At 52.7% G+C, this 14,161-nt stretch overlaps 3 protein-coding genes across 3 annotated transcripts; 2 read left to right on the top strand and 1 right to left on the bottom strand.

The window, feature by feature from the left end:
- Positions 1–876: 876 nt before the first annotated feature.
- Positions 877–4,008, top strand: UCRPA7_2987 (putative f-box and wd domain-containing protein; the record flags this gene model as incomplete). The annotated part of the gene is made up of 1 exon (XM_007915553.1): positions 877–4,008. The coding sequence occupies one exon, from the start codon at positions 877–879 to the stop codon at positions 4,006–4,008; it is 3,132 nt and encodes a 1,043-aa protein (XP_007913744.1).
- Positions 4,009–4,944: 936 nt separating this feature from the next.
- On the top strand, positions 4,945–5,521 carry UCRPA7_2988 (hypothetical protein; the record flags this gene model as incomplete). Its single annotated transcript, XM_007915636.1, has 2 exons — positions 4,945–4,993; positions 5,076–5,521. 2 exons carry the CDS (start codon positions 4,945–4,947, stop codon positions 5,519–5,521), a joined length of 495 nt encoding a protein of 164 aa, XP_007913827.1.
- A 1,683-nt stretch (positions 5,522–7,204) lies between these two features.
- On the bottom strand, positions 7,205–9,479 carry UCRPA7_2989 (putative eukaryotic aspartyl protease protein; the record flags this gene model as incomplete). The annotated part of the gene is made up of 5 exons (XM_007915628.1): positions 7,205–7,275; positions 7,920–8,711; positions 8,760–9,044; positions 9,211–9,338; positions 9,403–9,479. The coding sequence occupies 5 exons, from the start codon at positions 9,477–9,479 to the stop codon at positions 7,205–7,207; spliced, it is 1,353 nt and encodes a 450-aa protein (XP_007913819.1).
- Between the last annotated feature and the right edge of the window lie 4,682 nt (positions 9,480–14,161).

The following is a 14,161-nucleotide window of genomic DNA, read 5'->3' on the forward strand; positions in this document are numbered from 1 at the left end:
CGCAATTATGTACACTGCGTGCTTGTCCTTTGCAAACCGTATCTATCTATGACTGCCACTGGTATAACTTACGATGAATCTGGGCTCGATGTAAAATATGATCGAAAAGCGATGTTGAGAATTGAATAGCATTTTCGCGGTGCCGACATGGCTCTGATAGCGGTATGGTGCAGCTTGATCGTACAGGTGGGTCTACTGCTGCGGCCAAACTTCGGATAAACCGCAATCCACGGCTCAACACCACGAAGACGCGAAAAAGCCTAAGATTACCGTCAGTACACGACAACGTCACACCTCAGTCAAAGGCAGCCCAACCCTCCCAACACACCATCGACAAGCAACTCTCGTACCATCGCGATCTTCTATAATCATTCTCGACTGTGCATATTGATTCCGCACAGTCTACGCCTCCTTCTCCCAAGCCTTTACCAAGTACTTTATGCAACAAGGGATTCCTGAGACTTCAGACACAGTATTCCAGACAAGCAACCCCGACCTCTCTACCTCATCCACCCAAGATGGCTTTCAGCATCGCGAACGGAGCTTTCCAGATGGAAACTCTCTTGTGCGGACCCGCAGCGCCTCGCCAAAGTCCGTCGCAGCCACCTCAGATAGGTCTGGCGATGGCATCAACGCGAATCAGCTCGACGAAAGACTACGCCGGTTGAGCAGTCACAGCCACCGTTCTGGTGGACGGCCCAAGGCTAGCCATCCGGGCCAACGTATTTCTGAATATGAGAAAGCTTTGACACCATCAACTCCGCGACAGGCGCTGGGCTTCAAGGTCATCAGGCGTCCTGACTCGCCATCTGATGGCGTTCAGTTGACAGACTTTCCAAACGGTCTGTCTTATCTCTCCTGAAGTTGAGGATTTACATGGCTGACCATAATACAGAGATATTGACACATATCCTGTCCCACCTGCATCCAGACTCCCATGCCTCCGTGGCTCTCGTCTCGAAGCGATTCTATGCCCTCGTCACCGAGCCACATGCATGGAGGATGGCGTTCTTGCGCTTCTTTCCCGGTCAGGAGGCTTTGGATCCTTCCTTCGGCAAGAATGTCCTTGATGCTTGGGATGCCGGCTCTTCGGATCTGGTGCGGTCCGAGTCTCGGTACTTCACTCGCTTGACACCGCTTGCGTCCTGGCGAAGCGAATATCTGCTGCGTACCCGCCTGTTGCGAAGCGTTGCACGCGGGAAACCGGGGACCAGCGCCGGGGGCATTGGTACATCGTCTCGCTCTAGCCAAGGAGGGAAGCGTGCTAGTGCTGTCTTGACGTATAACTCCAAGTTGCCTTGGGTTGTCAGTCACATCCACGCGGTCTTTTCGAATGGCAAAAAGGGCCCGAAGGTGATTCATGGCACTCGTGACATGTGTGTCTCTACCGTCAGCGATCCGACGATTGGCAAGGTCGAGAAATGGGGCCTTGATGACCCGTTCTCGTTTGCGCAGCTTGACGAGGTCTTTCCAAACCTCGAGCTGTATGGTCTCGGTGATGGCCCTGCAGCCATCCCGAATGTCATGGATGTTAGCCAGCCGTATGGAATGTTCGGAGGAGAAGGCTTTCCCGGAGGCAGGGTATACTTGCGTGCAACAGGCGAGCTGCGCGGGAGATATCTGGGTCAAGACAACAACGCCATCATTGATATGACGCCCGAGGTACCCAAGATACCTGAGCTGTCGGAGGCTATCTGTTCTGTGTGGATTGCCAAGTCCTCAGCCGTTCCTTCGGTGACCCAATCCATGGTAGGAATGATGGCAGGATCATCACTTGGTGTTGTGACAACTTATGCGCTGAAATATGATGCCACTGGTTCCAGTTATGCGACTGGCGAGATCACTGCGCGCTGGGTGCTCAGTCCCGGCGTCCCAATCATTGCAATCAAAGTTGATGATGGCTACAATATGAAGAGGAGGTCTCTCGGTCGCGTCTGGGCAGTCGTTTTGAACGCTCTAGGAGAGGTATTCTACCTGTCTCAAACTCCCACGCCACCAATGGACAGAAGCAGAGGTGATGATAGCATCAAGCATGCTTGGATGGCCGGCCGCTCGGTCTCCTGGGAGCTCATTGATTCCACCCGTCGCGAAGCACGCCCAGATGAATTCGACAAGAATGCTGTGCGTGGCGCATACTCGCCACGATCCCCTTCTGATGCCATGAATATGAGCAAGGAACAAGTCGTTGCCGAGGCTCGTGAGATAGAGAAGTTTCTGCGTTATAAGCCCGCCCATTTCCGCAAAGTCTGCAAAGGCTGGGACATGTGCCGGAAGCTCGAGGTTGATTTTGCGGGCGGCGAGGGTGACGCTGCAGGAGAAGCTATCTTTGCCATTTGCCCTGGAGGTGACGAAGAAGTGCCAGCAAAGGTTACTAGACATACGAGACGTCTCATTCATGGAGTTGACGAGAGCGTAAAAACAGCTCCTTCGCCTATCCCGCTTGTGGAGAAACAGCCTTCAATCTTCGGCGGCGAGCAGGTGGCGAAGACGCCTGCCACGCCTATCCTATCCGAAGTCTCCCGTTCACAGACACCACAAACCGTAGGATCACCCAATCTTTGGTCCAAGCTTGCTAGCGTGGAGCTGAGGGAAGACTGGCAAGCATCTGAATACTCTCTGAATGGTTCAACACATCTAGAGATCACAGCAAGCGGCATTGACATGTCGACATTCGCCTTGCTCTGCCATTTCGAAGATCCACTGAATGGACTTTCCGCTGCAAAAGATGCTGTGGCAACCCCTACCACAAAGCAAAGCACCGGTGAAATCCCAGGTAGACGATCTCGTCTTCTCGCAGTCGGCACTGACGATGGACGGATTCTAGCATGGAATACCCGTGACACTGCTACGACCAAGGTTGAACCTGTTCGTGTCGTCCAAACGGAATCACCGGAAATATCCTGTCTTGCCCTTTCCTCGCTTTATGTCGTACACGGCGGAAGCGATGGATTAGTTCAGGCTTGGGATCCGCTTGCTTCTTCGCTGGATCCAGTTCGAACCCTTAACTCACGATCTTCGGGCAGAGTCCCGAGGCACATCGTGAACGCTAATCCAGCATTGCGGGATGCCAACTACTCTGCTGTCGGTGCCATCTTCCTTGACCCGGACCCGACTGTGCTCCGCGGCGTTCTTGCCTTTGGCACGTTTCTTCGATACTGGACGTACAGCTCGACCGGTCAGTCCACCGGACGCAAGCGTCGTTTGCGCCATTCAGACGTTCACGGTCGCCTAGCAAGCCGTCGACATGGTGGCACTGTACAGGGTTACATTGCTGCCGAAGAAGCTGAGCTTCGTCATGAACAGGCACACCAGGCACGAGAGCAAGCCAGATTACGCAGTCGATTTGGCGTCGGGTTGGGCGACCTCACAGAGGAAGAAGCCATCAGATATGCACAGATGATATCTGAAGAGGCATTCCTGCTTGACGAGCAACGCCGGACTAGCGCCAGCGATACGGGCTCGGCTGCTGATATGGGTGAAACCACATCGTCATTTGGCAGTCTTGACACGGTGACCCCAGAGCCCAGTGTATCCGGTCTCAGTCCACCCAATGCTCATCCCGGCAATTCGGTTGGGCCCAGCAACACTGGAGCTGACGAAGAAGACGATTATGAGCAGCAGATCCAGCGTGCCATTCGCTTGTCTCTCATGGAGGGTGTCAATGACGTCGGCCAGTCGCCGCGCGGCAATAGCTCTCCTGACTTTGAATTCCAAGTCAAGTACAAGTCTAAGAAAGGAAAGCGGTCCGCCTCGAACTCACCGTCTTCCAGTCAGGTCCACACCCCTCTTGTGCAGTATCCCGCACCCATTCCCCAATCTGATACCCTAGCTGCAACTTCCAGCCATGATTATAACCCAGACGAAGACTTAGAACTTGCTTTGCGCTTAAGTCTTCAAGAAGAGGAAGAGAGACAGGCTCATGCTGTCGGTTTGGGCATCGAGGTGGAAGAAGAAGACTTTCCTGAGCTCGAGGTCAAGGGGAAGGGAAAGGGAGTGTACCGTGGTTAAGCAACTTAAAGAGTTCCGAGTGTTTCTGTTCGGTTTATCTGCAGTTCTTTCAGCCGAGCTGCTGTTGATATGACTTCTTGATCGTCTAAGGACGACTTTTATTTTGCTTTCTGCTTAGTCGCGCCACTTTAATCCAGCAAGTTAGCTTTATTCAATCAAGACTTAGTCCTTTCACCATTCTTGTTACCATTGAACCTCTTCTTCTGCCCAGTATCTGTGTGCTCTGGTCCCGATCCTTCAATTTGTCTTGCCGTCCATGTGCTTGGCCTCCGCTAACGGTGAAGACACTGAGCCCTCTAACAGCTCGAGATCTCTCTCTCCGTCTGCAGTATACCCAATTTGTTCAATACATTTTTCGAGGCAAATCTCTAGTCAACTCTTGCCAGAGCAGCCTTGGGCAAGCTGTGTAAGCACAAGGATTTGCGCTTGAAACATTGAAGTCTCTTGTTTAATAACATATTTGTTTGTTGGGACACTCCAGCATATCTCGGCAAAGACTAACAGAAACTTTGGAGCCTCATATGTCCCTGAACAATGTTCCATGAAGGCAAGACTCCCTTTGTCGTGCTCTTGTATCGAATTTGGTCATGATGGGACATGCAGCTGCCAACTCGTACAATGTCTCGAGCCAGGGGCTACCATCAGCAACTCCCGTGGGACGCTCCTCGTCCGCATCACGACTCGTCCATGACCTGCCCTAACTGTTTCTGCAAATTTACTTTCTTACAACTTCCGCAGTATTCACTTTATTTCCAATGAATCACAAGGAAGCTGCCTCTCACCTTCCACAGCTGGAGCTTTTTTCATATCCCAGCTATTTAGCATTGGCAAGCTATTCCCCAACCTCAGCACCACAGCTTCAGATTACCCCTTTCTAGGGCATTCACGAAACACTTCGTCCCGACGAGCTGAACTGTACCTGACGACGGTGTAATCATGGCGAATACCATCTGCCAAATGCCTGAGTTCCGGGCGTTCATCCTGGGTAAGTAAAGCTCTCATCGTCGTGGAAGTTCTTTCCTCCACTGTTGGCAGACGAGCAAGCTGACCACTCCTGCCACCTGAAGAGGTGGACAACGGCATCTTCACGTCCTCGACCAGAGTGTTCAGCCACTGGAATATTGCATCCATGAAGCTTGCAGACGTCGAGACACTCGAGACATACATGACCACGACTCTCGACCGTCTCAGCCTCACCAACGATACGAGACACGAGCTGCTGACCATCTTCCTCGAGGCTCTGCACGAGCGAGTCTGCATCATCGACTGGGTCGTCCTGAACGGCGACCAAGACACCGACGAAGACTTCGCGGAGGTGGCGCTCAGCGACACAGACCGCCGGCTCCTCGATTCTGTCGACAAGGACAACGACAACAGGGTCCTGGACGAGAAGACTCTTGCCATTATGATCGACCTCGCCCTGATGGCTGGCAGCAACGAGGAGGAGCCCGAGGAGCCCCACGAGGGCTGGGATGAGGATGATACAGAGAGCAGCATGGAGGACGACGAGTAGCCGGAAAGGGCCAAGGACCTCAAGCTCAATTGCCTTTTGGAAGCCGTTTATGTTGTTTCAGACATCCGCAAATCACGGGGGGGAAGTCACGGAGGGCTGAAGGAAAATTCAGGAAGGGAGAAGCTGTGAAGATCATGCGGTTTGCAGTGCTACTGTACAGAAAGACATAATGAGCTTTCGAGCTAAGACGCAAGACAGATCCAGTAGATATCTTGAACGATGCGAAGGTAGACCCAACCGTACACCCCAGCTCTGATTTTGAGGATGGCAAGCAAACTCAACATATCTGTGCTGGGCAGGGTGACTCGAAAGTCACCCAGCCTATGCAAGTGCTCCTACCCCTTGCTGTAGCATAACCGAATCTTCTAAAGTTGTAAGAAGCATTGTGAAGATCTACGTTCACGACGCCCAAAAGGCAAATTATATTGAACCAACTCAGCATTAGTCTCATCGTTTGGACTTGATCAGCATCATCAATGCAAGGACGCCGTAAGATATCCGTAGCTGGGTATTAAGTCAGACCTCACGTTTCCTTGCGTCTTACCGGGAGCAGGTTCGTTGGAAGTATTTGGATTCTGGGCAGTCCGGCTAACCGGTACTGCGAGCTCTCATATATATACAATCCCCAATAGGGTATGTCCCCAGCGACTCTTCTACACAAACAGCAACCCGCTCAAAATAGCGGTCAAGAGATCGTATCATCGCTCGCAAACTAATCATCCAGTAGCAGTTGGGCATGGAAGCCCGCTCCATCTCTCCAAGAGGACATATCTTCATCCAGCAAAGCCACCAATACAAAGTGAGCATCATTTCCTTCTGGATCCTAATGAGTTTCTGTGGTCCCCAATAAATCATCGCACATGGTATTTTTCTTTAAACACCAGTGATGCCCAAACGCCATTCAATCCGTGGAATCCCATGGCTCAGCCGCCGCCCTTGCTCCATGCAGGTAAGAGATCTGGCTGAGGACCGTTTACAACGCCTTCGCCAGAGAGTAGATACGATGTTATAGTTGAATAAAGACAGATGAGAGATATATGAACGATGAAATGAAGGATAAGAAAGTGTTGTGCGTCGAGCATTTTATGAATTTGGCGTGAACACCCGTTCTACTAGACGGGTTTCAGACGTCAAAATTATGTTCATCGGTCGTCCTCCCAGCTATACCGCCTCTCGGCTAGCTGGGGAACATGGACGAAATCTAGACCGGTGTCGATCCGTTCCTGACTCCGCGGGCTGCGGGGAGAGTGCATTTCGATAGTCTCTGGTAGGCTTTGTTGCCTCGTCAACTCCTCTTGTATCCTCGTCTCTTCCTCTACTGTGAAGTTGCTGCCGAGTGTATCGGTTGACCGCCGACGATGCATAACTCGGTCTTGAGCCGGGGTGACGGGGCCAAGGGGGTTGATTGAAGCTTGTGGTACACTTCGCCCATCTGAGCCAGCTATTCTGGGTAGTGAAGGCTGATGATGAGGAAGCTGTACATTCTCCGGCAGTGGACCGAGACATATTATACGTGAGGGATCAATTGGTGTTCTTTGGTATGTCGGTGACGGCGGAATGAGTGAACCAACGGGAGAGGTCGGGGAATTTTGAGATGAGTCGGATCGGCTCATCGAGGATGGGGCGTAGGTCCGCGGCGATACAGGGGACTGTGCGGACTGCGTATTGTATGTGGAATTTGGATTAGATAGAGTTGTTGGGAATGGTGGTGATGGCATAGGTGGCGCGACCGTCATAGGTGATGGGAGATCTAGCTGACGAGTAGTCCAGTCAGGAAGATGTGGTGTCATTGGGGAGGGTAGAGAAGGTATGGAATTGCTGTTATTCCCATACGTAGGCGAAGGAGAAGAGACCGGCGACGGATTCTCTGGAGGCCGATAGTGCGCGACTGGGCTGATGTCCTGGTCTGACTTGTCTCCTGGAGGGGCATAGGTCGGGACTGGGCCTTGTAGTTGCCTTTCCATTTTCCTCCGGGCAATCTCATATGCACTCAGGCCTTGAGAGCTCTCTGTTCCAAGATCCGTTATCTCATCTGTTGACATTGGATCGTTACTGTCCAATTCAACAGGTTCCATAGGCACTGGTAGTTCATAAAGCTCGTGATTCGCATCCGCCGCAACCTCAACTGGCTGTGCACTGTCCCCTGATACCTCATGCGTCACAGCCAAAGCTCTCGTCCTCCTCGTCCGCCTCGATCTCCTAGACCTGCTTGGTCGAATCAGAGATAATATCCGGTCGACCGGGCTGATGGGTGCCTCGGGCTCCGCAAAGGACTCATCATCTTTCACAGCATCTTCGGCATCCGTGGATGGAGACTTCTCCTTCGTAGCCCGCCGGCGGCGTCGGCGGCAGCAACACCAGGCCGTCAATATGGCTATAGTGCCAACAAGGAATGAACCGATGACAACGCCAGCTGTTTGGCCAGCTGTAAGTCCCATGGTGTTATGGTCAGAGCCCGATCCTCCGGGGTAGGGACTGTCGTCGCTCCTGTCAATATCGACAATGGAATAGTTCTTATTTGCATTGTCAGGGAAAAGGGCTTGGTGAATCGAGAATGTTTGCCGATCATAGTCGGTGATCATATAAGCTTCTTGCATGAAGGCCCTCCCAATAACGAGTTGGCCGTTATCTGCCGCCCGTTTCAACGGGAAGTAGGGAACAGCGGGATCTCCAAAGTTGAACTGATTCTCAAAAGGATATCGCAATAATTGAGCAAACGCAGCAGATGTGATTGTGATGTTCAAGACTCCAGGGACGTTTAATGGTTGCCCAAAGTTATCCGTGTTGTCGAAGCTGGAGAAGCTGAACGTAAAAGAGAGCATCTGGTCCTGCAAAAAGCTCGTGTATTGCGCCGAGTCAGAGAAGAGGTACACGCCGTAAGTGTCGCTCCAGGTGAGGTTCAAGGCAGCGGCAAATGCATCACAAACTGCAGTCGGTAACCACATGAAGGGGGTTGATGTGTCAATCACAGCTAAGTTTGCGGCAGTATTAGTGGTGTTCAAAGTCATCAGAGACATTGAGGTTGAGTTCCAATTAGATGGTCTCTGGTCAAAGGATTTGGCGGAAACAGTCACTCCACGTAGGAGGACCTGCGGAATGGTAGCTTTGGCATTCAGGTTGAACGTGACATCGTGAGGTGTGAAACGAAGGGAGTCATATCCGCCCAGCGTCAACGAGGCGGGGATATTGGCTGTACAAGTTAGCATTGGAGAATGCGAAAAATGGAGAGTCTGCTTACCATAAGAGGCGCCAGCTGTGAAACCATAGCTGTGGCCTGGTATGGTGTTATATGACTCGGCGAGTTGTGATATCAGGGGGTTTGCGACCTTGCCATTGAAGCGACCTTGAGTCGCGCCAACACCAACCATTCCCTGGTAGAAGTCTGTCGTATTGATGGCAGCGATGAGAGCACTATTTACCGTGGTGACGGAGCGCTCCAAAGTGTTAGAAACCAGAACAGTCTCAAGCCCATAGTCGCCATTGCCGCCGTAGCCCAAATCCGTGAGGCCTAGTTGCCATGCTCCTATTGAGGTCCAGCTGTCTGAACTATTTGTGTCGAAGAGACCCCCTCTCGCCGTGGCACAAAGTGGACCTTGTATCTTGTAAGCACAATTCCCCAGCCATGATATCGGAAAGCAGCAGAGGCTCCAATTGACCCAGCTCAGCCAATGAATCCCGGGAAAACATACTGGAAGAGCAACCGCCATTTTGAACCACCCATATCTCGGACAGGCCGGTGCTGACTGTGAGGGAAACCGACTGGCCTGGTGTTCCTATTAAGAAGTCGAACGTGGACCAGTTGCCATCAATGCCGAGCCTAGCGAGGCGTTAGAATATTTGTCCTCAACCAACACCCAAACGTGCCCTCCCGGGATCTTGACATGCCATTTTGACGAGGGTTGTAGCCAGACTGCCTGCGGATCTGCGTAGACGAGGCCGGGCGCGAATAGCAGGACATCACCCAGAATTGTCGCTGCCAACAGAGTCAGGCGCATTTTCGCAAACCCCAGCCCTGTTCGGTGGCTCTGACGGGCGGCGTGCGAGGTGGCCAGAGTGGGTTTATCGAGACATTCATGCGGTGGTCGAGGCCGTCCATCAGCTGCTCCGTCTTGTGTAAAACCCTCCTCTTGCAAAAGTCCTTGTGTCTTCCCTGGCGTTCGCCTTCGTTCCCCAGATTCTGATGAGCTCCGATGACGATTCGCAGCCTCCGGAACCGTGAGGAGGACAGTCGGCGTTGCGAGGTGTAGAGGGGGAGAGGAGAAAACGCTCGACGGCCAGCAGTCGGTGGATTACAAGTTTCTAGCGACGGACGGGGGTGCTGGGATTGGGGATGGGATGGGCCCGGCGAGGGCAGCCAAAGCGCGATAGGCACGGCGATCAGCGGGCGATTGGGGGGGAGGGAGGGGGGTGGTGCCCAGGTGGTGTGGGAGGCAGAAGAGGAGACTTACTAGGTAGGTACGTTACTGCATAGTATGCAATGGCTATTATCACCCAGGACCAGCCGTCCGTTCTCTGCTGGTGCTGAGGGTCCAGCCAGGGTACTCTGGCCCATGTACCACACCCACAGGACGATTACTGGATGCAACTTGCCAGCGCTGCAATTGCAGGTACCTCACCTCACTTCACTTTGCTCGCAGGACTACGCCGCCCCGCAGGCAGGGGCCGTGGCAGTGGCTAAAAGGTTCGAAGTCAGGCCCGTTCAGGGATCCATACGTACGCGACTCTTGACTCTGCCCATGCCTGCAGACGTCTGCAGACGCCGCCGGGTCCAGACAAGACCACGCTCACCCCGAAGGCTCCCCCTCATATAGCCAACCACTTTATCACGGCCAGAGGCGACAGTATAGGAGTACTTTGTAGAGGCACTCATCATACAAATGTCACGGTACGGTACCTCCCAAATCAAAAACCCAATTTACACGGCTGGCCGTGGAGAGATAGCGAAACTCGCCAACCCGCTAATGGGGACACGGCCACGGCCACAGGGACGATGCCTCTCCGTGTGGTTGCGCAGGTATAATGCGGATGCTTTGTGTGCACTATAACTTGGCAGACAAACATGGATCAAGCACTCAAATCTCGAAATTGATAAAGCTTGCCAGACTGGGTGCATGGCCTGCCTCCCTCCTACCTGCCCCACATCGAGACGCACTGCTCTCAAACGACTGCCATGCCGAGTCAAGTTCCCTCAGGTGGCAGCTCGAGCCCAGACCCGAATAGCTTCACACGAACGGCGTTGTTGAGCCTCTGTCTGCACTATATTTACGCCCTGCCTCTCGAAACTGACACAGGAGAGCAGATCAGCCCCACCACGGATGGTCGAGCAGGGACCATGTCGGGGCTCGTGGCTTGAGAAACCCGGCAGCCCCAAGTGATGATCATAATTCACCCTGACCCCTGGAAAACAACACGGCAGAAGCCCGGTACTGGCAATGCGAATGCCATCGTATGGTCACATTTAGCAGGGGCTCTCTGGCTGCGCCGCTGTGGAGGATTCAGTGTCCGACATGGGATGACAACATTGAGACGAGACAGACGAGACGACACCCGAGATGAGATGAGATGAGATGACGGCACGCGACGCCTAGGATTCTCGATTCACCACGGCCGTCGGAAATGATAGCGAGAGGTTCAAGGCCATCCCGATACTCAAGGCGTCTTCAAAAGGTAGGACCTCGTTACACCTCGATCTTGACCTGGATCCTCATATATATTACCTGGACCAGATGAAAAGTCACTGCCATTTTGAAATAAGCAGCGCAAGGCCTCTGTCGTTCGTAGTGCAGCGAAGTCGAGCGAAACTTACTGGTCTAACGACGATCCTCAAACAAATAGAGACACGGCACAATTGGCGAGTCTAGCGGTTCCATCCTCCCCCAAAGGCTATTGTTTCTAGACCTGCGATGACATGAGCGGGTTGTGCTCGCTGTTTTCCGAAGACGATAAAAAGACAAGACAGTGCGAGAAGTTGATGCCCCCTTTCTACTTCCCTCACAGGGGTGCTGTCAGTGGCTTTGACGATGATGCGGATATATTGACTTTCATAATCCAATTTCACGGCCAATCATGCTGCAATCCACGGGGCTGGCCACCACAGAGGTACGAATGATCGCTTGTCACTTGGAGTTGTAGTTGTCAAGACCGCACCTTGTCGCAGCTCTCGGAACCACAGTGGCTTCATGTTGGCTGGTTCGTGCAGACACGGCACGCAATCTATTTCACCACTCTGGATAAAGAGGATGGCTCTATTTTGCCGAGAGTCGATATACTCGGCATCTGTTGTCACCGTTTCGAAGACGACTCGCACCGACCATGTGACGGCTTCTCTCTAGATTGTTCTGCATTCTTTGCTTCAGACACTTTATGAGAACTTTAGAGGTTCCCAAACAAGAAGCTGTTGCGTGCCTCTGTTCCGCTAACAACCATGTGTGCTCTCAGGATGTCGAAAGCTATCGAACCACAACTAGTATTTGACGGTTTCCTGTCATATAGTCAATAAAGAGGCGCAACACCCAGAATGAGAATTCCTGAGCCTCCAAAAGTTTGACAGGGCACGCAATTGACTCTGAAGGTCTGGGGTAAGCAGGTGGCATTGCAGACAATGGCACCGGCAATCATTGGGGCGTTCTTGTGCCGTGCTGCCCAGTCGGTCGGGGAAATTATTCCCTAGTCTGTCAAAGCACAGAGCACTTTTTATCCCACTGAATCTCTGGTCTAGGCTGTGCCTGTAGGTATGAAATGCGCTGCGTAGTTGGTAGCGCGGAAACGAGAAGCCGTCGACATCTTAGAGCAATGTATTCGAGACGGAGGAAGACAAGCCTTTGGTCCCTGGTCCGGCCCCTAACCTGAAGTGAGGATTCTGGGCCTCCGGGTCTTTGGGATTGACAAGGTGGCTTGCTTTGCCCCGCAGACCAATCGCAACCACTTGGCTCGCTTGCAAGAGAAGCTGATTGACCAACTTCTCAACGACTTCCCCATGCGGCCAAGCTCGTCAAGACGGAGCTGGACTCCATCCGTGCTGGGGACGGGCGGATGAAGTCTACACTACTTCGGCTGAGCCGTCGTGAGAGAAAGCGACCCGCGTCGTTGTGCGAATTGCCCGCATGACGTTGGGATGATGTGCTTCAATGTTTTCGATCTTGCCAGTTTCATTGCGGCTTATCTTGCACTCATGGTTGTCTAAGTCAAGCCCAAGCAAGATATCATCGCGCTAGTAGGTGCCAAAGGTCGGCAGACGTTGCTTTTGCGAAGACACGACGAGAGATCGAGCCTGGCAGTGGAGATTATCCTAATGCCCGTGAGAACCTGTTAGATGGTACCCCATGTGTGCTTCCAAACTGCCTGCAAAGTCAAGTCCCGTCCATCTTGCGTTCTGAGAGGTAAGCCACACATTTTATCGTGTCTCAAACTGCAAAGCGCCTCAAAGAGGACCGTGAACCAGTGTCTGATAGATAGCATTGGTATAGTGAACTCGCTCGTCTCCTCGGAGCAAGATGCTGGATACAGTTACGGGGTCTTTCGTGACTCTCCAGAAATGCCGGGTGCAGGCGGTCCTGGCAGGGGTGCCCAGCAATCGCAGGACAGAGGGACCCCTCCCAGAAGGCACAATTACAGCACCTGTAACTGGCCCATTCGCTCAAGTCGGGTGTCTTGCAGGCTGCTACTTCCTGGATCCAATCAGTAGAAGGAACCTTTGCCAATACCCCAGGTCGTCTACTACGCTCGCATGCTCCTTCGCTCCTTCCCAAGCGACGGGAAGTCAAGAATGCAACCGAAGAGCGAGCAAATGTTCCATTGCCTTTATGAAATGACATCTGCGAGCATGACCTGTCTGGGCTTGCGCCGCGTGGCTGGAACAGACTGTCACAGCACACTGTTGATAGCTGAAATGACAACTCATTCCGATTGATGGCGTACAGTCGAGTTCACCTTGAAACTACAGCGGCTTTTTCTCGACGAGGTGGCTTTGAAGTGCCTGAGTTCGTACCTACCAATCCAGGTCATACGTGGTGCATTTTACCGTTATCGCGGATAAGGGAAGGAGCCATGGAAGACGCGGTCTCTGGTTCCCTTTCCCGTCCTGTTCCTTCCAACGGTCCGCTCCTTCTCAATCCTGGCTAGGGTTAATCTTCAGATGCTGCCGCCGATCCACAGGCGTGTCTAGTATCTGTTGGAAGAAAAGACGCATCTCATTTCACATATTGTACTCTCTCGCTTTGTGTGAGCACTGATGCCTACATTGGGATCTCTGCGGGGCAAAAGACTTTACTTTTCACATAGCGGTCAACCTCATGAGACTCTGAACTCTTGGCTCTTCACCTTTGGCATTGCGATCCGCGGAATTGACCCCTCGACGCCCCAACAACGCCTTGAAGCGAAGTGCCGTGCCGACTTCAGCCGTAATGAGATCGGCAAGCATTTGGTGATCCACTGCGTGCTCTGATCCCCTGAACCCAAAGTCCAAGGCCGACGTCAAGAATGCCTAGTCCCTGAACCAGTCATCAAATGTGACCATGGACCACCGACTACAACTGCGACTGCGGATGCCGGGTGCAGGCTATTCGCGAGCGGAGTACGTAATCCGTGTTATCTGCCTCTGCGAGAAACGTGCCATCTCTATCAGGGAGCTGGGAAAGGCTG

This window comes from Phaeoacremonium minimum, assembly GCF_000392275.1.
Source record: "Phaeoacremonium minimum UCRPA7 unplaced genomic scaffold PA7_03_scaffold_222, whole genome shotgun sequence".
Classification (NCBI taxonomy): domain Eukaryota; kingdom Fungi; phylum Ascomycota; class Sordariomycetes; order Togniniales; family Togniniaceae; genus Phaeoacremonium; species Phaeoacremonium minimum.